Source organism: Cinclus cinclus, chromosome 19 (genome assembly GCF_963662255.1).
Source record: "Cinclus cinclus chromosome 19, bCinCin1.1, whole genome shotgun sequence".
Classification (NCBI taxonomy): Eukaryota; Metazoa; Chordata; class Aves; order Passeriformes; family Cinclidae; genus Cinclus; species Cinclus cinclus.
The window spans coordinates 8,845,997-8,872,329 of record NC_085064.1 but is presented as its reverse complement, the minus strand read 5'-3'; the positions used below and the strand labels follow the sequence as shown (position 1 = coordinate 8,872,329).

The window sequence follows — 26,333 nt, the reverse complement described above, 5'->3', positions numbered from 1 at the left end:
CTCCCTTGTGGCCCACATGAATATTTCATCAGCAAACTGCCTCATCCTGGATTAGATTTTTCTCTCCCTCCAGCTGAGATAGGAAGCTCACACACAGACCCTTCCACAGCGTTTCCAGGAGCTGAGGACATTTTGGGCACAGACAGAGCAATTTCAGGATAAAAGGATAGAAAGAGTCAAGGCTTCAAGCAATCCTGTATCTCTGGGAAGGCAGTGCTGACTCCTAGGACAGTACTTAAGATATTCCATGGGTGGCAATGAGGAAACACCATTTCGTGCTTGTACAGGATGAGGTTCCCTGTCCCTCTGTCCCCTCAGCTGTGCCTCACTCCACTGAGCACTGTGACACCTCTGCAGGCCTGGCTGGCCATGGAGGTGTGAGGGAGAGGAGATATCAAATCCCCAAGATCAAATACTGCAGCTTGAGCACCCTGTGCTGGCTTCCCTTACACCAAGGGCTGTTTAAAGGAGGGCAGCTCACAGCAAAGGGCAGGTCTGGAAATTCGATGTGCTGATGGTTTCCTTCTGCCAGAGGCCCAGGATCCAGGGCCAGCACTGGCCACACTCCCCTGGTGTCACTACAGAAGCCATTCCCTTCCCTGCTCCTTTTTCCCCTCACCAGAGTTCTCACTCAGGCCCCTCCTGGCTCAGGCTGCCTCTCCTCAAATGGAAAAGGAAAATAATTTGTTTTATTTCGAGCATTTGTAGGAATGAAAGAAGAATTGGGGGGGGGGGCGTATTTTTTTACTTAGACAGAACTGCCAAGAGACCAAAGAAAGCCTCGCAGGAACAGCAGGGGAAAGATCAGAACTGCAGGAGGAAGGGCAGGAATGCACCCTGAGATCCAGCCCTCCACATGCACAGGTGACACAGATTAGAAGAGACCTTAAATCTCATCCAGTGCCACCCCTGCCATAGCAGGGACACCTCCCACTGTCCCAGGCTGCTCCCAGCCCCAGTGTCCAACCTGGCCTTGGGCACTGCCAGGGATCCAGGGGCAGCCACAGCTGCTCTGGGCACCCTGTGCCAGGGCCTGCCCACCCTCACTCCTTCCCAAAATTCCATCCATCCCTGCCCTCTGGCAGTGGGGAGCCATTCCCTGTGTCCTGTCCCTCCATCCCTTGTCCCCAGTCCCTCTCCAGCTCTCCTGGAGCCCCTTTAGGCACTGGCAGGGGCTCTGAGCTCTCCCCAGAGCTTTCCTGTCTCCAGGCTGGACATGGATGTCAATCCCTCAATGTCCAGCCAAACAACCTCCTCTTTGGAAAAGCCTTAAAACCCACTCCTGGTTTGGTGGCTGCTCCTGGCAAGGACCTTCCCTGCCAGACCAGAATGGACAATTCCTCCCTTCCAGCCCAGCTTCTCCCTGTGTCAAAGAGGAACAAAGCCAACCCATCCCATCCTACAGGACTCCTGGGGGCAGACAGGGGGAAATCCACAGCCCAAGGGAGAAATCAGGACGCTAAAGGAGAGCCAGGCCAGCGCAATGGAGAATCACACAAGGGGAACATCGAGGGCTGGGACCTGCATGTGAAGGGTCCCCCAGGGCTGTGTCTGACCCCCCCTTTGCTCACCTTCTTCTCGTCCCCCTCCTGCAGGAGCTGGAGATGGCTCCTCTTCTCGCTGTCCCTGCGCAGGGAGCTGTTCTGGTGGTGGGGCAGCCCCGTGGGGGGGGACACGCTGCGGCCCTGTGGGTCCACCCAGGTGTAGATGTGGTTGGTGACATAACCCCCCGGGATGCGCCCCACCGAGTGCACAGACAGGTTCAGCTTCTTGCAGCCCTTCAGCACCTGCAACACAAGCCAAGGACAAGGGGTTAGTGCCCACAGGGACACCTGCACTTCAGGCAGACACAGCTTTGCACTTCTGGAAGCTTAAAGATCTCCAGCTCCTCTGTAGCCACCGACTGAATGATGGAGTGGCATAAAAAAGCTGGTGGGAAAAGCTGGGATTTTTCTGTTCTCTCCTGGCTGCAACAGAGAAAAGGCAAAGCTGCTGCTGCTGAGGAAACAGAGAAAACCTTTCCCATAAGCCAGGGAAAGAGCAGAGTGAAGCAAAGTGGGGAGGTGAGAGGGACAGAAGCATGCCCAGGGTAGGACCGAGCAGCTTCTGCAGCTCTGGAGAGGAGCCAGAGCAGGACAGGGAGCAGTGCTGGATGAGAGCAGCACTGATCCAAAGACCTCTCCAGCCCTCACAGAGCCCCTTTAGGCATTGGAAAGTGCTCCAAGATCTCCTTGGAGCCTTCTCCCCTCCAGGCTGAACAGGGATGTCAGCCTCTCAATGACCTTGCTGGCAGCAAACAAAAGCAGTGTGGGAAAAGCCTTAGCTCAGCCCCAGCTCTGTCCCTACAACTCCAATCTCTGCCACTGGAAAAACTCCTGCTGCCTTCAGAGAACATTGACAGCACTCCCAGAAATTCTCCAGCACAAGCAGCCAATTAATGAGTGGAATAATTACTAAATACTTACACACACTTAAACCAGCACACACAGAGATGACTTTGGGGCCCAGAGGAGGTGGTTTGCAATTGCTCCTCTGCCCCACTGGCTTCCACTGTGAGAAGGTGGCACAGGAACTTCAATTAACATAGAGGAGTTCTCCCTGGGGACAGCTCTAAGTGCTGATCCCTCCAGAGGCCTCAGGAGCACCAGCACTGCAGATCTGCTCTCACCAGGGAGGTGTTTGGGGCTTTTTTCCCATGTATACATCATTCTGATGAGCTGCCCCTGCAAGGTCTCCTATCCCCACTGAGCAGAGAAGCTGCTGAGCAAGGCTTGTGGCTGGGAAGAACTAAAACCAGCAACTCGTCAGTAAAGGGTAAAACTGTCAGTAACAGTGGCTGGATCCCAGTCCTGACCTGGCAGCACTCCTGTCCCTCCCTGCCAGAGCCCCAGAGAATCCAGCTCAGACCCAGCTCAGCCCCTCCATCACACACAGCAGCCTGGCTGCAGACTTGTCACACGCTCCCAAGGTCACCATGTGCCTGGAGGGCTGGCACAAGGACTGCAAAACCAACATCCCATCGGGACACCCGCAGAGCACGTCACCCCTTGGGCTGCTCACCAGCTCCAGCCCCTGTTCCTGCAGCTTCTCAGTCTCTCAAACACATCCCTGCTGGGATCTCCTCCTTCCCTGCAGGCACTGGGAGCCCAACTAGGCTGCCAGAGGTGCTCACCATGCTCTGTCCTGCCCAGATCTCTCTGGGAGGATGGAGCAGGTTCTGAGCCCTCTGCCTGCTCCAGGGGACCACTCTCCCATGGGCACTGCAGCTGTGCCAGGCTTCAGGGCACAGAGCAGCTTCCTGAGCCAATGCTGCCATACAGCCAGGCTCGGGATGGGCTGAACTCCACAGAAATCAGTGAGCTGGGGGTGGCAGGGACCCTTCTCACCTACCCTAGAGCTACCAGGGCAAGGGATCCCTGCCAGATGGGGTACACGACCCTCTAAAATGTTCTTTGTTCATCCAAAATAGAGCCACCTCTATAAAACCTCTTTTGAGTCCGCATAACATCATTGTATTCTTGTATCTGTGTCCAGTTTTGGGCCCCGCAAGGGAAGAACTGGAGCATGTTCAGGGAAGGGAACAGAGCTGGGGAAGGGGCTGGAGCACCAGGAGAGGCTGAGGGAGCTGGAAAGGGGCTCAGCCTGGAGAAAAGGAGGCTCAGGGGGGACCTTGTGGCTCTGCACAACTCCCTGACAGGAGGGGACAGCCGGGGGGGGATTTGGGATCTGCTGCAGGGAACAGGGACAGGAGCAGAGGGAACGGCCTCAGGCTGGGCCAGGGCAGGCTCAGGGTGGACACCAGCAGGAATTTCCTCATGGAAAGGGTGATTAAACATTGGCAGGGGCTGCCCAGGGAGGTTTGGAGTGCCCATCCCCGGAGGTGTTTAGGGAAAGACTGGACGTGGCACAGGGATTCCCTTCCCTCCTTTCCTCAGAGAATCCATCCTGGCAGGGAAGAGAAGGAGCAAAGGAAACCCTCTGGGGTTTGTACCGCACAGGAGACCCTCGAAGCACAAGAGCAGGGATCAGGCACAGGAGAAGGGACCAGGCACAGGCAGGGGCTCCTGGGCTCTGAGGAGTGTCACAGCTGCTCTGGGGACAGGGCAGAGGTGGCTGATGAAGCCTGGCAGAGCCATTTATCCCCAGTCAAATGTCATCCTCTGGCAGGGCAGGCACAGCAGCAGGGCTGCTCTCTGGAGGCACAGGGAAGCTAGCAGGGATGAGAGACCAGAGATTTACACGGGGATTTTTATGTCCCCCTGCAGGTCCCTTGACAGGGCCACCAGGAGCAGGGATCTCGGGCTCAGGGAGATGTTTAATGCATGAAGGGGACAGCAGAGAGCCCGAGGGGAGGGGGCAGCTGCACAGCTGGAGGGGCAGGGCTCCATCCAAGAGGGGACAGGGAGTGAGGAGAAGCTGGGAGTGCCTGGCAGGACACTGCTGGTGACAGTGTCTGCCAGAGAGGTAGTGCTGCAGCAGGCTGGTGACACTCTGGGGAGTCCTTTATACATTCACTGAGGTCTCTCCTGTACTCAGTGAGAAGCAGTTTCCTGTCCAGCACAGTTTCCTTCCCAAAAAACCCTCCCTGTTCATGCCCAGGGCAGGGCTGGAAGAGGAGCCCATCAGAGACCTTCCCTCACTTAGAAGCCCTTCAGGACACACCTTTTGGACCAGGTCACCTGTTGACCTGCACCTTTTGGAGACCCCTTGGGTGATCACAGGTAAGGGAGGATAGTGACACCCACAAAACATTTTTAAGGGACTTTTAGAGTGACTATGTAGTAATAGGACAAGGGAGAATGGCTTCACATTGAGTGCTGGTAGAACTAGATTGGATATTGGGAAGAAACTCTTCCTGTGAGGGGTGCAAACCTCTTCCCCAGCCTGGTGACCACTAAAGCCAGTTCTGCTCAACCATCTGAGCTTCCACGAAGCTTTGTGTCCATCAGGCACCAGCTCTTTAAACTGCCACAGCTGTGAGAGGAGATGAGAGGGAAGCAGTTTTCCCTCAGTTTCCCTGGGAGAACAGCACAGCACGTGATCCACACTGAAAAACAGCAGGCATGGGGACAGGACCTGGCACACATCTACAAAACCTTTGTGCAGCTACACTCTGAACCAGACTTTAACAAAGCACTTGGCACCAGGAGCTGCAGAGTGACGAGGCACCAGGTGAGCCAAGTGGGAGAAGCTTCCACCTGCATCCAAACCAGGATAGAACCCACCAGCAGCTGCTGTGCTGAGCTCCAGAAGAGTAGTTTCCATCCATCTCCCTGCATAGGGACAAATGCTGCACTTCCCCTCTATTTTGTTTTTTTTTTTCCCCAGGTTTTACCAAGGCCAGACCTCAGCCCTGTGTGCAGGGAGGGCTCAGAGCAAGGTTCTGTTCCCTGGGGCCCAAAAGTGGGACAAGAGGAATGGGCAGGAACTAGTGTCCAGGAAGTTCCACCTGGACATGATGAAGAACTCCTTCCCTGTGCAGTGACCAAGCACTGTGACAGGAGCTCAAAGAAGGTTTCACCACTGTGTCCTCCTCCCATGGAAGCCTTTATCCTGCTGGTCCCTGTGCCCAGCTGCTGCTCAGGCTTTGAGCACTTCCCTGTCCCCATTCCCAGCAAGGTGCTACAGTGTCACCAGGCTGGCACCAGCCCTCCAATATCGATTTTGCTGCCAGCCCTACTTATAAAGCCACCACAGCAGGAGAGAGGGCAGAACGTGCCCACACAGACAATACAGATCATCCCAGCTCCCTGGGACAAAAGGAGAAGCTTTTCAGCAAAGGTCTAACCACAGAATTCCAGAATCATTGAGGCTGCAAAAGACCTCCCAGACGGAGTCCAAGATGTGCCTGATCCCCACCCTGTCCCCAGCCCAGAGCACTGAGTGCCACCTCCAGCCTTCCTTGGACACCTCCAGGGATGGGCACTCCAAACCTCCCTGGGCAGCCCCTGCCAATGTTTAATCACCCTTTCCATGAGGAAATTCCTGCTGGTGTCCACCCTGAGCCTGCCCTGGCCCAGCCTGAGGCCGTTCCCTCTGCTCCTGTCCCTGTTCCCTGGAGCAGACCCCAAATCCCCCTGGCTGTCCCCTCCTGTCAGGGAGTTGTGCAGAGCCACAAGGTCCCCCCTGATCCTCCTTTTCTCCAGGCTGAGCCCCTTTCCAGCTCCCTCAGCCTCTCCTGGTGCTCCAGCCCCTTCCCCAGCTCTGTTCCCTTCCCTGGACACTCTCCAGCCCCTCAAGGTCCTTCCTAAACTGATGGGCCCAGAACAGGACACAGGATTTGAGGTGGCCCCAGCAGTGCCCAGCACAGGGAGACATCACAAAGGACAAGCTCTGGGTGGGAATTCTACATGGGAATGCTTTTTCCTGCCAGAAACACAAATTGTCCTGCGTACACTGACTGCAGAGATACCCCCAAAGCCACAGCAGAACTCATGCTGCGAGTTTTTTGGGAAATCAGGTTATCTGATGGGCACACTGAACCTCAGCCAGCCACCCCTAAATAACAAATCCCACCTCCTTAATGCCCTGTGCAGAATCAGACAGTGAAGCCTGCAGCTCCATCTCCTTTCTCAAGCCATTCCAGGGATTAGCTGCCTGTTGTTCAGTGCTGCTGGGTTTTGCTCCAGCCTCAGGTAAGATCTGGCTTTACCCCATCTCTGATGTGTTTGAGGACCATGGGGTGGGAGGTCTAGGGCTGGCACCACAGCATGCAAGCTCACCTGCCAGCAGCCCAGCTTAAAGAAATCATTTATGTGAATCTGAGAATTAGTGCCAAAACCTTCAGCAGAGGAACAGTCACCAACTGCCCAGAAATGTGATCAGAAGCAGCAAGTGCCAGAGAGAGAGGCAGATTGATTCTATGAGGCCACTGATCTCCTAACAACACTCTATTTAATTATCTGTCAAGCCCTCTGAGAGGAAAGGACATCATTTAAACTGATCAAAAAAGGAAACACACATCTTATGTGCCACAATTACCTTTAAAAAACTCCCACAAAACCCAAACAGCTCCCAGTACATCATGTTCTTTCCTAGGATCCAGAGTGGCAGCTGCCACCCTTCTGAAACCCTGCAGGTCTCACATCACTGAGGGCTTTCCCATTTCACCTTCCCCATTTCCCAACGGCCCTGATAGGCTGTGTAAAAACATCTCCAGAAATCCCCCCAGAAGGAGTTCAGATGCCAGAAATCCCCCCAGAAGGAGTTCAGATGCCAGAAATCAATGGTAATTAACCACCAGGATGCCCCTGGCAGCCTGCCTGTACTTGGTTCTCGCAGGGACACAGCCCCTTCACTTCACCTTTAACCATGAGCCAGCCTCCCCCTCAACACAGCCTCCAGCTGCTTTTCCTCCTGGCAGGAACAGCCTCACTGGAGCTGGTTTGGCTCTGGGAAAATGGGCATGGAATAATGGGCATGGAATCGTGGGCAGGGCTCTGCTGGTGAGCTCCAAAGGTCAGTGTGGAGGTTATCAATCAGCAAAGCACCGGGAATTTGGCAGCATGTCCCCCAAAAAATAAGGCATGGGTTTAGAAATCAAGCTGCAGAGGGAAAGAAATGCTGAGATACCACAGGAGGGAGGCAGAGGGAGCTTTTACAGCATGTTCCAGCACTGGGCAGGGAAGGATTGGCACAGGTTTGTCCCACCACTATTTCCTGCTCCATCCCAGGGTGTTCCTGATGGACTCAGGTGGGTTTAAGTCTGTGGGATCAGAGGGGCTGAGCAAAACAATCCTGCTGCCAGTGGGAATGAAGCAGGGCCCTGTGGCTGCTGGGGAGGGGAAGGGGCTGCAGGGGTCAGAGCTTTTACAGGAGAGGGGTTGAGCCACATCAGCTAAAAGTTCCTCTGCCAAGACAGGACAGCAGGCACAGGCACGTCCTGCCCCCAGAGCCTTTGCTCCAGGGATCAGCTGCAGGCAGGATGGGTAAAAGGCTATTGCAGCTCCCACTGCACACCTGGTTAAGGCCAAATGTGCCAGGTGAAGCAAAGAGAGAATGTCCTCTACCCCAGACTGCAGTTGTAAAGAAGATATTTTGGAACAAATGTTGCCTAGAGAAGCTGTGGCTTTGCCCCTGGATCCCTGGCAGTGTCCAAGGCCAGGCTGGATGGGGCTTGGAGCAGCCTGGGATAGTGGAAGGTGTCCCTGCCCATGGAACTGGATGAGCTTTAAGGACCCTTCCAACCCAAACCAGTCTGGAATTCCATGATTTTGAGTCTCTCCCATTCCCATGTTGCCTGACAGAGTGCAGGGAGCTGGATCTAAGCAGAGGAACTGGGAGCCTGGAATGGTGTGATGTGGGCACACAGCTCATCCTGAGTGGGAACGGAGGGGCTGGAACGGGGAAAAGGTCACACAGAGACAGGAGGGGAGAGCAGGACACAGGAGGAGGCTGAGGGAAGCACGGATGGAGGGACAGCAGTGAGACCACGGCACAGGGGGACACAGGGGTGGCACAGGAGATGGGGGGGGACACAGGGGTGGCACAGGAGATGGGGGGGACACAGGGGTGGCACAGGAGATGGGGGGGCACAGGGGTGGCACAGGAGATGGGGGGGTACACAGGGGTGACACAGGAGATGAGGGGGGGACACAGAGGTGGCAAAGGAGATGGAGGGGGGACACAGGGGTGACACAGGAGATGAGGGGGGGACAAACGGGTGGCACAGGAGATGAGGGGGGGACACAGGGGTGGCACAGGAGATGAAGGGGGGACAGGGGTGACACAGGAGATGGGGGGACACGGGTGGCACAGGAGATGGGGGGGCACAGGGGTGGCACAGGAGATGGGGGGGTACACAGGGGTGGCACAGGAGATGAGGGGGACAAAGGGGTGACACAGGAGATGGGGGGGCACAGGGGTGGCACAGGAGATGGGGGGACACGGGTGGCACAGGAGATGGGGGGGGACACAGGGGTGGCACAGGAGATGGAGGGGGGACACAGGGGTGGCACAGGAGATGGAGGGGGTACACAGGGGTGGCACAGGAGATGAGGGGGGGACAAAGGGGTGGCACAGGAGATGGGGGGGTGACACAGGGGTGGCACAGGAGATGAGGGGGACAAAGGGGTGGCACAGGAGATGGGGGGGGACACAGGGGTGGCACAGGAGATGGAGGGGGGACACAGGGGTGACACAGGAGATGAGGGGGGGACAAAGGGGTGGCACAGGAGATGGGGGGGTGACACAGGAGTGGCACAGGAGATGAAGGGGGGATACAGGGGTGACACAGGAGATGGGGGGGTGACACAGGGGTGGCACAGGAGATGGAGGGGGGACACAGGGGTGACACAGGAGATGAGGGGGGTACACAGGGGTGGCACAGGAGATGAAGGGGGGGACACAGGGGTGACACAGGAGATGTGGGGGGACAAAGGGGTGGCACAGCCTCCCTCCAAGAGGACAAGTGGGAGTTGTAGGAGGCACAGTCCAACCTCTCCCCCTCTCCCAAGCCAAAGGACAGCAGTTGGACTTTCAAATAGCTGCACTTATGCAAATCAATGCAAATCGATGTATAATTATGGTGATTGCACACATTTAGCCCCAAGGCATCAGGAACCCACGTCCCTTTCACCGGGAAAGGTCAAGTGCAATCCTAGCTCCAGCACCTTCTCCCCAAGCCCTCCAAGGGCTGGCACCTCCCCATCCCCACTCTGCAACCTCCCACCCCTCCAAGCTGGTCCCTGCCCAGTGCAGCCTTCAGGCAAGCCCGAGACAGTTCTAAAAAGAGCAGAAAACTCCACATAATTATGGAAACAAAGCAAAACCAAAGCTGTTTGGGTGCTTTCAGGGCAGAGGGGAGGCATAAGGGAAATGCAGATTAAAGCACTGCCTCCTCTTTCCTCTGGTCTTCTCTTTCTGCTCCACACCAAGCAACGCTGAAAGGAGTGATGTGAAGCACTGCCAAAGCCATGTTGTCTAAACAGGGTTAATTCCTTGGTGGAAAAACTTTGGAATAGTCAGTGTGGGGAAGTGAGGAACACACCGGCTGAAGCAGCAAGGACATCCAGGCAGAGCCTGCACAGAGCAGAGCTCCCTCCAGCCTCCCCTGCCCCGAGGGGCTCCAAGGCAATTCCTGAGCCCAGCAACAGGCAGCTGGCAGGGGCACAGCTCCTCCAGGGCTCTGCTCCACCTCTGCTCACCAAGCACTTGGTGACAGGGAGAACTCACAGAGCATCCAGTCAAAGGAAGCCGAGGTAAATCACGCCAGCAGGTGCTTTGCCACTTTAGCTGAGGGCACGTAGAGCTGAATAATTCTCCCTGGCATGGGGGAAGTGTCAAGAAAATCCATCCTCTTCCCTGAGGACAGGGGTTCTGGGTAAAGGATATTTTAATTCACCAGTTCTGATGCTTTTGTTTTCTTCCAATGGCCACTAGAAGGAAATAAGCTTTCATCCTCCACGTTATCAATTTCTCTGCTGAGGCAAAACTGTTTATTTACAAGGAACCCACTAAATAACATTGATGCTGCAAGAACTCCAGGATGCCCTGACAATGCTAACCCTGATGAACAAGCCAGTCCTGGTGCCAAGTCCTATCATCCTTGCATTATGAGGAGAGATTAAGGCCCTCATTCCAATCTTTTGCATCAGTATAAAGTCATTTGATTTCATTAGGGCTGATTGTGATTTGCTGGTGAAATGAAGGGAAACAGATGACTACGGAACTTGTCCACTGAGGGAAATCAGTGGCAGAGCAGCAAATACAAGTGACTCCTAACCCAGGTGCAGCACCCAAGCCTACGTTCCCACAGCCCTTGGCTGGGTGCACAGCTCCACCCTGGCCCAAGTGGCACCAGGAATTCATTCGGAGCTCAGAGTGACAGGGGAGCAGCACCAGTGCTCAAACCTGCTCCACCACAGCTCCAGATCTGCCCTGGGACCAGGAGCAGCCCTGCCACATCCATGCTCTGCCACTGCCATCAGCCCTCCCCCTTCAGGAGCTTTTAAAGACATTTTAAGTGCAGATTCCTCTAAGCTCAAGAGTGACCATTTTCCCTCCTCCTTTCTCCCAGAGGGACATCCTGGGAGATGTGCCCTCACACTTTCCACCCTCTCCCTGTCCAGCTGACTACAGGAGCTGAAATAGAAAGTGTTTGCAGGACAGAAGGGCACAGCAGGAGCTCTGGCATCACACAGCACCTGCCTTTAAGCTGTGAGTGCTTTTTTTAAGTGCAATTTTGGGGTTTTTGCTTCTGAGCAGATCCAGAGATGAAGGCAGCGATTACCACTCTAAGTGTTGGGGTGGATGCGAGTCACATCCTCCTTTTCCATGCTCCAGCTCCCCGAGCTCCCTTGGGAAGGGGAGAAGTTTCAAGCCTCCTTCTTTAGTGCCTTCTAAAAACAGAGCCAGCGACAAGCACGCAGCAGCTAAAGGAACACGGCTGATATCTTCACAGAGTCAGGGATCAATGGGTTGCCTTCACCCCTCAGTCATGCCAGCCTGGCTCTGGCTGATCATGCACAGCTCCAAGCACTTGGAAGGGTAAAAAACCCAACCAAACCAAACTGTATTCACTCCCTCTGAGCCGTGCCCACACTGCTGTGGTGATTAAATACGCAGGGTCAAGTCACGGTAATAAATTCATTGGGCATCACAAGAAACAATGACATGAAATTTGCTTTATTGTAAGCTGGCTGGAAAGAAAAATGGCTCTAAACATGTTTCTGATGCTCAGGGCTGCACATCTCTGCTGTTATTTCTCAGAGACCTTTTAGCAATCCCACACCTGGAGTCCTTTCTTGTGAAATATTACAGTCTCTGAAGAGATCACCTTGTTTGCCAGCATAAAAACCCAGAGTAATAGGACATAAAAGGAATTTTAATCTCCTTTCAATTATTTTTAAATGACCACTAGACTCTTCCACTGGAAGAGAAGATGGCAGGGGTGGAGGGAATGAAAAGTTCTGCTGGAACAAAGAGGTGGTGGTGGCTGGGGGCGAGATCCCCCTTTATCCCAGGCTGGGGTGTGATGTGACACCCCCTGATGCAATGCCCTTCCCTCACAGGTCAGGGAGGGGATGAGATCCCCCTCCCTTCCCAGGCAGGGCTGTCACAGGACACACAGGACAGGCTGCCAGTGCCACACCCCAGACGGCTCTGCCTTGTCAGCCACAGCTCTGCCTCATCCCAAGCTTTCCCCAGCTCCTCCAGCCTCTCCCCACAGCTGAAGAACCCAAGACAGGGCACTTGAACTCCTCCAGATCCTCCAGAATAAACTCAATTCCAGTCCAGTGACTTTGGCAAAGCCATCACAGATTTACACCAACACCAAAGAATCCAAGTCCCCAAGCCCAGCACATCCAAATCAGTGGAGTGTTGGTGATTTTGATCAAGCTGATCCAGATTTGCCCAGCTGCCAGCAGGAACAGCAGATCCAATGGTGGGACCAGTGCAGCTTTTTGAGGCTGGTGTAGCTCATTAAGCCAAATCCTAAATCAGGAATTCTTCCACTTTTCACTTTTTCTCATCCCCTCCCTCCCTACATGTCCTTTTATTCAAAGGACATAAAAACCTACAGCAAAGCAAGAAACGTAAGAGGTGGGGGAGAGAAGAGTGTGAATTTAATGCCCACCCCAGAGCACCGGTGGAAACACCTCCCTGGGTAACATTTTGATGGTCTAAAGCTAGAAACACCTTGATTTTAAGTCCTCTGGATAAAATATGACAGCTTATCAATACAAACTTTCAGCACAACTGCTGAAATATAGCAGAAAATGCTAAAATATAGCAGCATACACACCATAAATAGAAAAGGAAATATATATATAGTGTATAGACATAACATAATGTCCCAAATAGCAAGGCTGATAAAAGCCAAGTGAGCTCTGAAAATATGGCAGACAACACAAACTTCTCCACTCAAGCCATAATTCAAATGCTGGTGATCTTTTGCTAAAGTGCACTCTTGAATGCTGCAATGATGGAGCTGTAATTGTAATGGAGTCATTTAATTTGGATTTGGATGAAACAGCCGAGTGCGGAGCAGACAAGACATAAAACTCCCGTGCTCACATAAAGGTTAAGGAGCTGGTCATTAAGGGAATTGATTTGGAGTGCTGAGGTAATCTTGTGGTTGAAGTCAGAACGCCACTTTTTATCTTATTTACACTGAAAACATCTGCAAACACCACTGCACTGGTCCCAGGCCAGCAGCGAGCTCTGAGCTGGGACATCACACAGGTCACTTGGGGCAGTTCTCACTTTGGGTGCATCACTGAGCGATGCCTGAAAAATCCCAGGAGCAAACAGAAATCGCTGCTACCCCAAAGCCAGCATCCCTCTCCTCCCGGAAAGGAAGGGCAAGAGCAGCTGGGCTGCTCCTGCTCGGCCAGACAGACACGCACAGAAAGGCAGCACAGCTACCACGACTCGTGGAAGGAACGCAGCGGCTGCCGTGGGAATGCTCATCCAGGGTCGCACGAACAAATCCAGACATTGCATTTATGCCCCGCTCTGCCTGAGCAGCTGCCACAGCCGCACACGGGCACCTCGAGCAGCCCGGCGGGCGCCGAGGGGATCCGTGGCTCGGGAAGTTTGTCACGCTCAGCCCTGGAGCCTTCCCGAGCCCGGCGGTGGCCCCAAGAAGGAGCTCTGACAGCTCGTGTCAGCGCAGCACGCCGTGCCTGTGATGGATAGCGGGGCTGCCCCGGCCAGACAGCTCTGTGCTGCAGGACAGGAGCCGGAGCATCGCTGCTCGGAGCTGAGCTCTGATCACACAGCCCCTCCTCTGAAGCAGCAGCCAGTGTCTGAGATCAGCTGCACAGCCAGGGGCTTGTGTTAACAAAGTCTCTCTCCTCAGCTTTCACTCTCTCTACTTGATCCCCGATGCAGTGCGTGCACGAATTCCAGCTCTGGTTTATCAGAATATTCTGAGTTGGAAGGCATCACAAGGATCATCGAGGCCAACTCTTAAGTGAACAGTCAATAAAGGGATCAAATCCCCAATCCTGGGGTTACGAGCACCAAGCCCTGACCAACGGAGCTGATGTTTTCATCTCCACTGACCCACTGCAGGGCACACCAAGAGCGAGGAGGGCAGGACACGGCAAGGTTTGCTCTGCCTCAGGACACCAGACCACAGCCAGAGGCCTTTGCAGAGCTGTCAGTGCATCCAGCCCGAGCCCCAGATCCCAGGTTTCAAGGGGAAGCAGAGAGCACAAAATGAAGCCACCCATCACCACCTCTTGTCCCTGCAGCTCTGACACTGACCACCCAAAACATTGGGCTGGGGTGTTTGTACCTTAAACCTTCTGATGCTGCCCTTGAGCATCGCTGAACGCAATCTCTTCATTCCCCCCTCCTAAATGCAGTATCTGAGGGCAAATTAACACTTGGCTGTTTTAGAAACATCCAAGGATTTATTAGAGCTGTACTGTAAATCACTCTGCCACTCTTCCCGAGCAAATTGTTTCTCCCACCACAACACGGATCATAAAAACCCTTCCTGATGTGAAAAGAACCCAGGAGCTCAAGAAAGTGCCAGCACGGACAAGTGATGAATTTGCTGTTGAAAGATGTTCAACTCACAAGGAGACAATTTCTAAGCTGCTTTTTCCTATCAGGATCATATTAACAAAATATAGCTCTTGGCAAGCCACATCCTCCAGGAATTATTTCTGTGCAGGAAGCACTTAGTTTCACTCAAAATTAATAATGTCTAAAAGGCATCAATTACATTATATTAGAGAACAAACAGAAAGTGATGTGAATTACCCAGCAGAGTGGGATGATTTGGAGATGAAGTCATGGAGCAGAGCATTCCTGACACCTGGTTCCTCTCCATCCTAATGCCATAACCAAAATATGTGGGGGCTGCAATCTCCAAGGCACGAAAATTGCAGACTAACAACTGAAAGCTTACCCTGCTGTTGTCCTATCATTAGGAACAAGAGAAAAACAATTCCTATAAACCTTTCCTCTGCTCTCAGGATTACCAGGGACTCATTTCCAGCCTGGAAGTCGTGCCCTTGCCCAGGGCACTGATTTAAAGCCGGGAAAGGGAATGCACAGGTCGGCAGGGAAGAAGTGTTCAAAGCTGTGCAAGATTAATGCACTGTCAGAGGAACACTCCACAGGGAACAGGCTCCCAACAGAACCACTTTAGCTTATTATGGATAAATTAAAGCACAAACAGCTGGGAAACAGCCTTGTCACGCCAGATCCCAGCTCTCCAGACGCTGCCTGCAAATTGCTGCTCTAAAAGTCGATTCTCCAGCTCGATAGGTTTGTGCCTCGGGAACGCTCTGAGCAGAGCCCACCAGCCACAAGATCAGCTCTGGGAATGGTTTGGGACACTCAGACCGGGATTTGCCTCAGAACCCCGCGTTTCAGATGAAAATCCCACAGTTTATGGAGTTCTCCCTCCACATGAAAGCTTTCATCGATAGCCCCCGTGCTGTTCTGGCTACAACAGGTCCCCGGGGCATGTGGAGCCGCGCTGGGAGAGCGGGAGCCCCTCAGTTGTGTAACCATTCTCCTTCTCCCCCTGGAACATTCAAAGCAGTCGGAGACCTGCTCCTGCCTCGGGCACGATGCAGCCCTTGGGGTAGTCAGTGCTGCTTCTCCGTGCCTCAGTTTCCCCATCTTTGAGAGGGGTGAAACCCACTAGAGCGGCTGGAGTACGTCCCTTAAAACCCAGCTCGGGCAGTTTTCCAGCTTCCCCGAGCTTCCCAGGCTGCAGGCGAGCCACGAGCAGCACCGCTGCGTTTCAGAAGCGCGACAGAAGCGCAGGACGAGCCTGCCTTGCCCAGAGCCACCCGGAGCTCGGACCCTGCCGGGGGCGGCACCGCCACTGCCACCGCAAACTTTCCGGCCGGGCTCCGCGCACCGCCGCTCCCGCACGATGTCGCCGGCGCGATGCGAACCCGGAGCGGCTCCGCTCCTTGAGGGCTGCGCGATCCCGGCGCCGCGTCCCGGAGAGCGGCACCGGGGGGGCCTCCGGTCCCAGCGGCTGACGGGGATGGAGGCGGGGAGGGACGCGGCTGGACGGGGCGCACGGAGGGAAGGGAGGAGCGGGGGGACGCGGACAGGCACCGGAGAGGCAGAGCGGGACGGGGCGCGCAGCGGAGTCCGCGACAAGGCGGGATGGAGGAAACATCCACCGGAGCCCGGCGCGGATCAACCTTACCTTGACCGCCTCGGCGTGGGTCACCCTGTCCAGGGACTTGCCGTTGACTCCCAGGATCTGATCGCCGACGCGCAGCCCTTCCCGCTCGGCCAGAGAGCCCGGTTCCACCAGAGACACGTAGATGCCCACGCCGTGCTCGGCACCGCCGCGGATGCTGAAGCCCAGACCCTCGTGGGCTTTGCTCCGGCGCAGCGTCACCTGCCGCAGCTCGCCCGGGACCACCGGCGGCGGGGCGGGGGGCGGCGGGGGGCGGCCGGGCGGCGGCAGGTAGGGCCCCTCGGCCGTGTACTGATCGAAGAGGAGCTGGTCGGAGCGCGGCAGGACGAGGCGCAGCAGCGGCAGCAGCTGCCGGCGGCGGGGCCCGTCGAGGAGGGCGCGCAGGGAGCGCACCAGGTCGCAGACGTTGCGGCGGCCGTGGTAGGCGTTGAGGCAGAGGATGAAGCGCTCCCGCTCCGCCTCGCTCAGCAGCGCCGTGAGCGCCTGGTGCAGCCGCCGCACGTTCGCCGAGAGCGGCCGCGGCGCCGGCCCCGCCGCCGAGCCCAGCGAGCCCGACGAGGAGGAGGAGGAGTGCACGGACACGCCGTCCAGCTCCGCGCTCATCGCCGCGGCGCCACGACCGCGCCCGGGCACGGAGCGGCCGGGCAGGAGCGGGGCAGGAGCGGGGCAGGAGCGGAGCCCCCCGGGCAGCACCGGTGCCGGCCGGCCCCGCCGCTCCACCTGTCCGTGCTTTCGCCGGCGGCTCCCCAGGAAGTGACGCGGCCGCTGTTGCCGGGAGACGGGTTCTACAGAGCGGCCCGGCGGCGGGACCGGACCCCCCTCCCCTCCCCGCCCCGCCCCAGCGCCCGCCCCCGCGGGACCCGCAATTAGCGCGGCCGCTCATCAGCGCTTATCAGCGCGCCGAGCCCTGCCTTGCTTTGCCCTGCCTTGCCTTGCCCTGCCCTGCCCTGCCCGCGGCGCAGCGGGATGTGCTGCGCGGGATGGAAAGCGCTGGCTCCCTTCCTAAGCCCTCCCGGGATGGAGCGCGTCCATCCCAGAGCTTCCTCAGATTCCCTCCGTCCCAGCATGGCGAGCGCACGCGGGATGGAGGCCGCACGGCGGAGGACGCTCGCCAGGGATCGCTTTACACTGAGGACAGCCGGCCCCGGCGCACGGAGCCGTTACCTGACCCGCGGGGCTGTTTTTCCATCGCCCGGCGTGCCAGGTGTGGGATTGTTGTTACCTCACAGCGCCGGAACTGCTGAGTTGCGGTGCTGGGGATGCACCCGTTCAGCTCAGCGCAGGCTTTGTTTTAGTCACGCCTAAGCAAAATTCAGGCACGTTTGTTACTGACAGGGTGTTGAAGGACTCTATGGCTGGGGGAGCAGTTTTTAAAAAGGAGAAATGTAGATTAGATCTTAGAAATTGTTCTTAAGTATTGAGTGAAGATGGGCAGGCCCTGGCACAGGGTGCCCAGAGAAGCTGTGGCTGCCTCTGGAATCCCTGGAAGTGTCCAAGCCAAGTTAGACATTGGGGCTGGGAGCAACCTCAGACAGAGGAAAGTGTCCCTGCCCATGGCAGGGGTGGGATGATCTGTAAGGTCCTTTCCAACCCAAAACACCCGGTGATGTCGGGTTTGGAGTCCACCCCAAACTCACAGCAATTAACTCCTCATTTAGCAAACACAAACCCTACAGAGAAGTCTTTCCCCTGAGGGATCCTGGTGTTCCAGATCCAATGATAAAGAAGCTGGCAGGGCCTCAGGCACAAGGTATTGCAAACCTGGATAGGTGGGATTCAGGGAAGCACATGCCCACCTGGGATGCTCCTGCACAGGTAGCCACCCTCTTCTCTGCCTCCACACCCATAACTTGTGACCTCAGACCCAAAAGAGAAGCATCAGGATCAGAAATCAGTGCAGAAATCCAGTAACTGCTTTTCTGGTTGCTAGATGAGTTATTTCTTACTATGTGAAGTTTGAGTTTCTTTTATGTCTCTGGAGCACTGAGCAAAGACTATTTTCCATCTCAGTCATTTGAAATCTTTCTGTCTTTGTTGGAGTACCTTCCATCTGCTACAGTAGAGGAGGATTAAACCTAATTCATCAGATGCAGCTTGATAGCAGTGGAATTCATTTTGTTCGTGGATATGATGGAAGAGCTTAAACAGCTGCATTACAAGTAGCTTTATGTATTAAAGCTTTGTTGGAGCTCTCAATGCCTTGTTTAAGACAAAACTAAACAAAGCAGATTGCTAATTGAAATTCGCGTTCAAACTGTGGCTGATAAATAAGCAGATGGAACAGTCAACATTACTGGAAAGAAAAGGGACAATATAGGACAGAGAAGTGAGTAAAAACAAAAATACGCCTACATCAGCCAAACAAAGTGAGAGAAGGGCAAACAAGGTACTGCAAGTCTTTGAATTGCTCTCAGACACGATGCTAGTGCTCAGTCCTGCTCAGACTCCTCTATTTAAAGCACTGCTGTTCCCACCAGCGCGGTGTCTGAGCTCCTCCAGCCTTTTTGAATCCTACACGAAGACTCCGAAAGTGTGAACGCGAGCAGCTGCCGTGAGAGCTGCCCCTGCTCTGCGCTAGCTCCAGCCTCGAGCGGCGCATCCATCGCTCCCCTGTCCAGCAGGGCACAGCAATGCCCCAGGCAGAGCCACCAGGGCTGTTCCATGGCCAGAGCTGCCCAGTGCTGCCACTTGGTCCCTGATCTTTTGACCACTACTCCAGAATGTCACAAAGTCAGTTTCCCAGTCCCAGAACAACTCCAATCCAGTGCTACCCAGCAGAAACACACAGAGTGGCTGCATTTGGGAATAATTCTGTTTTCTTGCTGTCACTACAGCCCTGCCAGCAGACCCTGCTCACCCTCGGGATGCCCCGTCCATTTGCTGCTGCCACAGGACAGCTCTGAGCCTTCCCTTTGGATGTGATCCTTGTTTTAGTTTCTCCTCTGAGAGGTTTTACATTTAGATTGTTCACACATTGGCAAGTTGGATCCTTACCACACACTCCAGACAGGGGCTGCCACAGCTTTTCCTTTGGAGAAGAAAAGGATTGAGGTCTTCTCATGGAGCCTCAGCTTTGAAGTGAATCTGGTGGATTTCTGAGGGCTTTATTCTTTCCACTGCTGTGAACACTAAACCAGGCAGTTGAGAGGAAGCAGCACATGGCCTAGGGCCAGAGGGAAAGAGGGAGTTCGTGCAGCTCTTGGGCTCAGGAGTGCTCCCACACCTGAGCAAAACCTCTGCAAACTTCTCCAAACTTCCTCAGCCCAGATAATGCTGCAGAATAAATGCCCCCCATCAGTGTGCAATACCTGTGCAGGGCTGCAGGGCTCCAAGGGCCAGACTCACTACATCAAAGTGGTCCTTCAGGATTTTTTAGGAAGAAATTGGAAGGTGGTGAGGCCCTGGCACAGGTTGCCCAGAGAAGCTGTGGCTGCCCCATCCCTGCCAGTGTTTAAGATCAGCTTGGACAGGGCTTGGAGCAACCTGGGACAATGGGAGGTGTCCCTGCCCGTGGCAGGGTGGTAGGACAGGGTGATCTTTATGGCCCTCCTAACCCCAAACCATTGATGGTGAAGCCCCATCCCTGGAGGTGTCCAAGGAAAGCCTGGATGTGGCCCTCAGTGCTCTGGGCTGGTGACAAGGTGAGGATCAATCAAAGGTTGGACTTCATGGTCTTGGAGGTCTTTTCCAACCTCAGTGATCCTGTGATGATTCAGAAAGGGAGCTCTGCCAGGGCAGAGTTGGCAGCAAGTGCTCAGAGCAGAGGATCAGTGCGAGGTACAAACAGCATCACCTGCAAACGTCCTCTGGAGACAAGATTCATGAACACTGAGAGTCCACAATAATTCCTGAGATAGCTCCTGGCTGAACGGGACCTTTGTTAACTGTGGGGACCTGACAGGCCCTGGCAGTGGGACCTCAGCACCCGCTCACAGTGGAGAGCTCCAGAGCAGCTGAGCACTGCTCATTCCCAAACAGCTTTCAGCTCCACCACCAGCCTTGCCCAGCAGAGTCCCTCAAGGCCAGCAGGAGCCCAAAAGGTGCTATTCTTGTGGGATTTTAAATCATCCTTGCAGCACAAAATAATCCGATGCGTTTGCTAAGTGCCACCTGAATAAATTGCCTAACCTTTCCACTTTAATCCGCTGTAATCACTTTCCAGAGGCACTCTTTGAAAAGTGAGCTCCGTGTTTCCAGAGCAGCTGTGCTCTAATTAAAAGGCACTGTAGCAAGAAGCCAAGAAAACCTAATTCTGGCTGGAAATGCCTTGCTGCAGTTGGAGGACTGAGGTGAACTGTGAGGAGGGCCAGGGAGGAAGCAGCAGCTGCCTTTGCTGCTTAAGGGAGTATTAGGAGAGGGCTGGCACTTGGGGCTGCCTCTTGGCTAAATCCCTGTTTAGCAGATTGGCTCCCAATCCTCTGTCCCTGGCCAGGCTGGTTTGCACAGCTTGGACATATGCAGGAATCAGCTGAGTGCTCACAGAAGGAGCCAGCACAGAGGGAGAAGCATCCAGAGCATTTTACAGCAGAATTCCTGGGTGCCTTGGCTTCCAGCACCATTGCTCCTGCAGCAAAGCTGAATCCAGCACAGTTCAGGCTCAAGTTCCCCATGGTGCCAGGAACAGGCTCATGCTCCATCTCTTCAGCTCCAGATATAACAGGCAGAAGGAAATTTGAATTTTGGATTTGAAGGAAAGCTGTAGGAGCAGTGAGAAATCATCATTTCAAGGGAGATTTTTTAGGCTCTGCATTATGAGCATAAATCACTCACAACAGGAATGTTTCCAATGAATGGAGGTTGCTGTGCTTCATCAGACCGAGTTCAGTCTGACACATCCCAGCTGGGGCAGAGCCTGAAGAGCGGGGTCAAAGCAGGCAGAGGGGGTAGGAAGCTCTGACTCTCCTTAAACCCTTTTATATCTGCAATTCTACAAATCTCTTGTAGCTCAATGCCACACTCACACTGTACCCAAGCCAAACCAGCCCGAAACAGCTTCATTGGAGTGGGAATTTGGTGGTTTCCATTGTGCAAGAGAATGTCAAAGATGAGAATTTTAGGACCAAACCCTAATGTTTCCACGGGGTGTACACCACAGGCTTAGAGTTTGTCACTCATTTAGATAGTGTGGATTAAAAGTTAATCAAATCAAATAGACAGCAATAGTTTCACCCAGCCATATTTTGATTTCAAGCCATTAGAATGCTGTGACACTAAAACCCTAAGTCAAAGCAATTCACATTCAAACAAACCTACATTTGCTCCATCTTCTGATGAAAAAGCCTTTCCAAGGAGCAGAAGTTCCTCCTTGATTTGCCTGCAGTGATCTCTCCACGGTGCCAACACCACTGAGTGTAACCCTGCATCGCAGAGCCAGATGATTTAAGAGCTGCAATCCTCCTCCCCTCTCCGGCAATTTCTTGCACTTATGCACTCTCCAGTCCTGCTTGAAATGCCTGAAAGAAAAAGCCACTTGCGTCATCAGCTTTTTTTTTTTTCCTTTTAATGCCCAGCACAAATCATGGCTAAGTCACGGCGTGGGCCTGGGTGTCACAGGCAGGCAGAGCTGCCACTGGCACAGGATCAGGTCAGTGCCTGCTCTCTGATTTGAGCACCTTGGGTGCTCAATTTGGTGTTTAAGGACACAGAGCCTGTGCCTGAGGACTGACTGTCCTTGGATGGGATAGGTGAGTTTACTGACCCTGGTTAGTGGCAGGGGGTTGGAGCTGGAAGAGTTTTAAGGTCCTTCCCAAGCCAAACCATTCTGTGATTCCACAATTCTAAGGCCATTTTATGATTGTGAAGCCATGCCATAGGGAGTACCTGCTGAAGGAGGCAGCCTCAGGGCTGTGAATATCTTACTACACAGGACTGGGTATACTCACTCTATAGAAATTATCAAGCAAATCCAAACTTCTCACCAGATGAGCTGGATGGCAGAGAGCTGGCTGGGAAGTTGCAGGATGGAGGGGGAGCACAGGCTCTTTGTCTTCAATGGTGCCTTTCTGCATGATGTGCGGTTGACTTTGTGCACAGGGTGTAAATTGATGGCTCCAACCCTGAATTCTCCTGAATTCTCTGCTGGGTCTATCATTGCCCCAGCCTGGTCTCCACCCATCAGGCAGGGACTTCACCCTGCTGGAAGTCTTGGCTACTCTTGGAATGCGGCACCTTACACACAGGGTGGCATGCTTTACTGAGAAATCCACGGAATGGTTTGGGTTGACCTTAAAGATCACCTTGGTTCAACCCCCTGCCATGGCAGGGACACCTCTCACTGTCCCAGGCTGCTCCCAGCCCCAGTGTCCAACCTGGCCTTGGGCACTGCCAGGGATTCAGGGGCAGCCACAGCTGCTCTGGGAATTCCACTCTGTGCCAGGGCCTGCCCACCCTGCCAGGGAACAATTCCTGCCCAATATCCCATCTAATCCTGGAAAAGCCATTCCCTGTGTCCTGTCCCTCCATCCCTTGTCCTAGTCCCTCTCCAACTCTCTTGGAGTGCCTTTAGGCACTGGAAGGGGCTCTGAGCTCTCCCTGGAGCCTTCTCTTCTCCAGGCCGAGCAATTCCAGCTCTCTCCATCTGCAGAGCAGAGGGGCTCCAGCCCTCAGAGCACCTTCACACCCTCTGGACTCACTCGAGCAGCTCCACATCCTTCTTGTGTCAGGGGCTGGCTGGGGAGTACCAAATGAATTTGGGAGAAGTACAGTCACTTTCTGAAGAGCTCTGTTAATACATCAAACAATTTCACATCAGACCTGAGCACTGCAGAGCTCATTTGCACAAGTTCAGCCTCCCAGCAGGTGGGAAAATCAGGGGCTTCACTCACGCTGGGAATTGACAAAGTCACACTGAGCTAATCTAATTGGAAGGTATTTATCTCATTTGAAAACATTTATCTAATTCAAACATATTTATCAGTCTGCGGGTTGTGAAAGCCTGTCAGTCTGGCAGGATTTATGGGCCAGCTTCCCAAGCATTTCTGCAGAGGTGGAAGTGACTGCAGTGGTACAGACTATCCCTGCAAGTTTGCATCAGGAGCACAACTCAGCCCTGCCAGCAAACTCAGCTGCAAGGTCTGATTGCACAGATTTGGGGGACAAACGACAAGGGCAGGAAGGGGGTGCTCCTTACAGCTCCTCACTGAGACTCTTTCTTTCCCTGTGCATCTGTGTAGAGACTGTCTGTGTCCCAGGGGAAAGTGCAACACCAAAAATTCCCCGGGGAGCAGCTCACTGCTGCTGTGAAGCTCTGGAATGCTGCCAGAGCACCAGGAAATTCATCCCCAATTCCCCACCCCAGCTTTGCATTGCTGGGAGTTTTGCTCCCTGTTCAACCATTGCCACAGGAAACCAGGATTGAGATCTTTGTGAGCCTGGAACCTCCCCATGAGCATCTCTCGTGGTGGGGATGATTTACACCGAGATTCCTCTACTCATTTAGAGGATAATGGGGCTGCAGGGTCACACCTCATCCAAAGCATCACTCTCAATCTCCTCCAGCCTGCAAACCCATCCTTGCCAGGCTGGAGAGGGATGCAGAGCTCTGGGCTTCCTTAGTACAACACTGCAGGAAGACAATCAAAAGAAAAGGTTAATGAGGTACTAATTATTATAGATTTACAGTATATAATGCAATAAATATCCGCTGCCATCGATTAAATGTAGTGGGGCAAAGACATCTAATCCATCATATGGCCCATTTGATTTTCCAAAATTCATTTCCTACTATCAGGGACAGGCTGGGACATGCCAGAGGCCCAATCTCCTGCACAAGAAGCTCAGCTGGATCCATTCCCTCCCCGCACCCTGCAGCCAGCCCAGACCTTCTGATGGGGCTCTGTGAAGTTCCACTGAAAATCCCACAGTGAAGAATTGGGAGCTTGGAGAGATAGGAAGAACAGGCAGCTCAAGCTTGAATCCTGGATCTTTTCTCTGCAGGTTTTTATTTGCTTGTTTCCAACTCAGCCCCTCTGGTTTTCTTGCAGAGATGAGGCTTTTGGGAGAACAAATACTAGTTTTAATAAACAAACAAACAAAAACAACAACAGCAAGAGAGAGAAGGAAATCTGTTTTGAATGCTAAAAGTTCTCCTAAAGTGACAAATTGCCAAGAGAAAACGGATCAAAAAACCCTCTCAAAGATGCCATCACGGTTCTGAAACATGCCAGAAGACAGGAAAAAACGCTCAGGCTTCTCTTAGGGAGACGAAGGTGATAAAACCCAGCAACAACCAGGTGTAGGTGATGGGCAGTGCTGTGGTAAAGCCTGAGCAATTCCAGAGCGGCGGGCAGGCGAAGTGGCTGCGCTGGCAGCCGAGGATGAGACTAATTAGGGCTGTGGTCCCCTGCTTCACACGCACTAATGCCCGTGGATAGATCGCTAATGCTCTCAATTGATGCTCATTAGCACCGGCAGCAAAGACAAGACAAGCGTGTTATGTCATCGTTTAAATCCTGTCACATTTCCCCAGTGACTCTGATTACATTTTTAAATATTCATTCTCCTCCCCCGAGGCAGGATTGCCTTGCCCTGGGAGCTCCAGATCTGGAGATTTACTCGAAGCAAAGCTCTCACACCCGGACTGAGCCCCAGCCATTCCCTGTGTCCTCAGCAAAGAGGAATCCCCTGGTGGGAACATTCACGGCATCAGCTCATGCTCCCCGAATTTACCACATGACTTTACACCTCAGACTGGAGTTAAACTGAGTATTTTCCAGTCACCTTTGCATTTCTGGATGAGCAGCCACACTCCAGTTCAATCAGCACAAAGCACCTTTGCAGCATGAGGAGTCAGTGGTTCTTAAGTCAGCTGTCAGGAGTGAAAAGAATAAATATTTACAGACACATGCTGCACTGATCTGTGCCAGCTGGGCTTATATCAGCTCTCAAAGGGGGCTTTCAGCCTTCTGCACCCGCTGCCCAGTCACCTGCTGGTGGGGATGGGGGGGGCCTTGGAAGGGCTGGAACTCCTTCCACAGGGACCCTGACCAGGGAATACCCAGGAACACTCAGCAGAGAGAGCAGCAGGGGTGGGAGGGCTGTGAAATCTGCTCTCATGCCTTAAAACCCAGGGCATAGCACATGGAAACACACCCTGTCCAAAGGGAGGGAACATTTCCTGCTGAGTTCAGCACAGGCTGCATTAGGTCCATTCACTCTTCCCTGCAACAAACCATTTCCAGAACCATTTGGCAGATGCCACAGAGGGAGGAGACCTATCCAGGGGCACATGGGACAGTCCAGAGCAGCTGTACCATCCCCCAGTCACAGACTGAACCCTGTATCCCATCCCATCCCATCCCATCCCATCCCATCGGAATAGGTGTTGGTGTAGGATCTTTCTCCTACCCTCCTTTTGGCACTGCAGACAGTATCAGGAGGACTTAGTGAAGTTTTTGCTGCAGAATCTCCTGGGAAATCTCCTGATTTGCTTTTGTTCCAGCAGCTGAGGATTTCAGAGCTTGCTTATCAAAGCAGGGAAAGGAAGAAATAACAGAAATAACTGGATGGAGTCAGATGTGTATTAAGAGGAAGGGTTTACACTAGATGGCACCTGATCTCATCACTTGAGATGCAGAAGGTAAAGCCAGCAGGATTATTGTAGGGAATTATGTTATTTCTTCCCCAGGAACTGCCTTTGTGGCCCTCCCCGAGCTCCCAGCTATGCAGGAGGAGCAGCTCACCCTGCAGCCAGCACTGCTGTGAATCTTAAACACCCTCTGCATAACTCCACTCAGAATCTCTTTCCAGGTGCTGGAGTTCCCTGCTTTGCTCAGCCCAAGCTTCTTCCAGAGCCACTTCCAGAAGCTGAACGTGCCCAGTCTGTTCCCAGCCAGGTTTCTCTCACTGGAAGAGCAACCTCACCCTGTGGAGGCACAGGGAGTAAGAAGAGCTCTGTCCCTCAGTGACTTAGCTCCATGCTAAGAGGCAGCAAAGCTGCTGCAGGGCCATGCCGTGGATAATCCAGCAGATCCACCCCGAGCACAGCATGGCACTGCAGCCACCTGGGCACGTGGGGACACTCCAGCTCTGCCACATGTGTGGCACACAGACACCGGGGTCAGACTCTGATCCCACATGCTCCCTATGAGGACATGGGAGGTGCTGAAGACACAAAATAAGTGGCCACGGTTTGGGCAGCCCACAGAGGAGGGTTTGCAGGAACCACTGCTCCACACACACATGGAATGAGTCAGGGAATTGCTTT

General features: G+C 53.9%; 1 protein-coding gene across 1 annotated transcript in view; it reads right to left on the bottom strand.

The window, feature by feature from the left end:
• Positions 1–16,732, bottom strand: part of WHRN (whirlin) — a 47,464-nt gene extending 30,732 nt beyond the window's left edge. The window contains exons 1-2 of the mRNA XM_062505943.1: positions 16,133–16,732; positions 1,572–1,787 (exon numbers count right to left, since the gene is read on the bottom strand). Coding sequence (XP_062361927.1) covers positions 1,572–1,787; positions 16,133–16,732 — 816 coding nt within the window. The remainder of the gene's footprint in view (positions 1–1,571; positions 1,788–16,132) is intronic.
• Between the last annotated feature and the right edge of the window lie 9,601 nt (positions 16,733–26,333).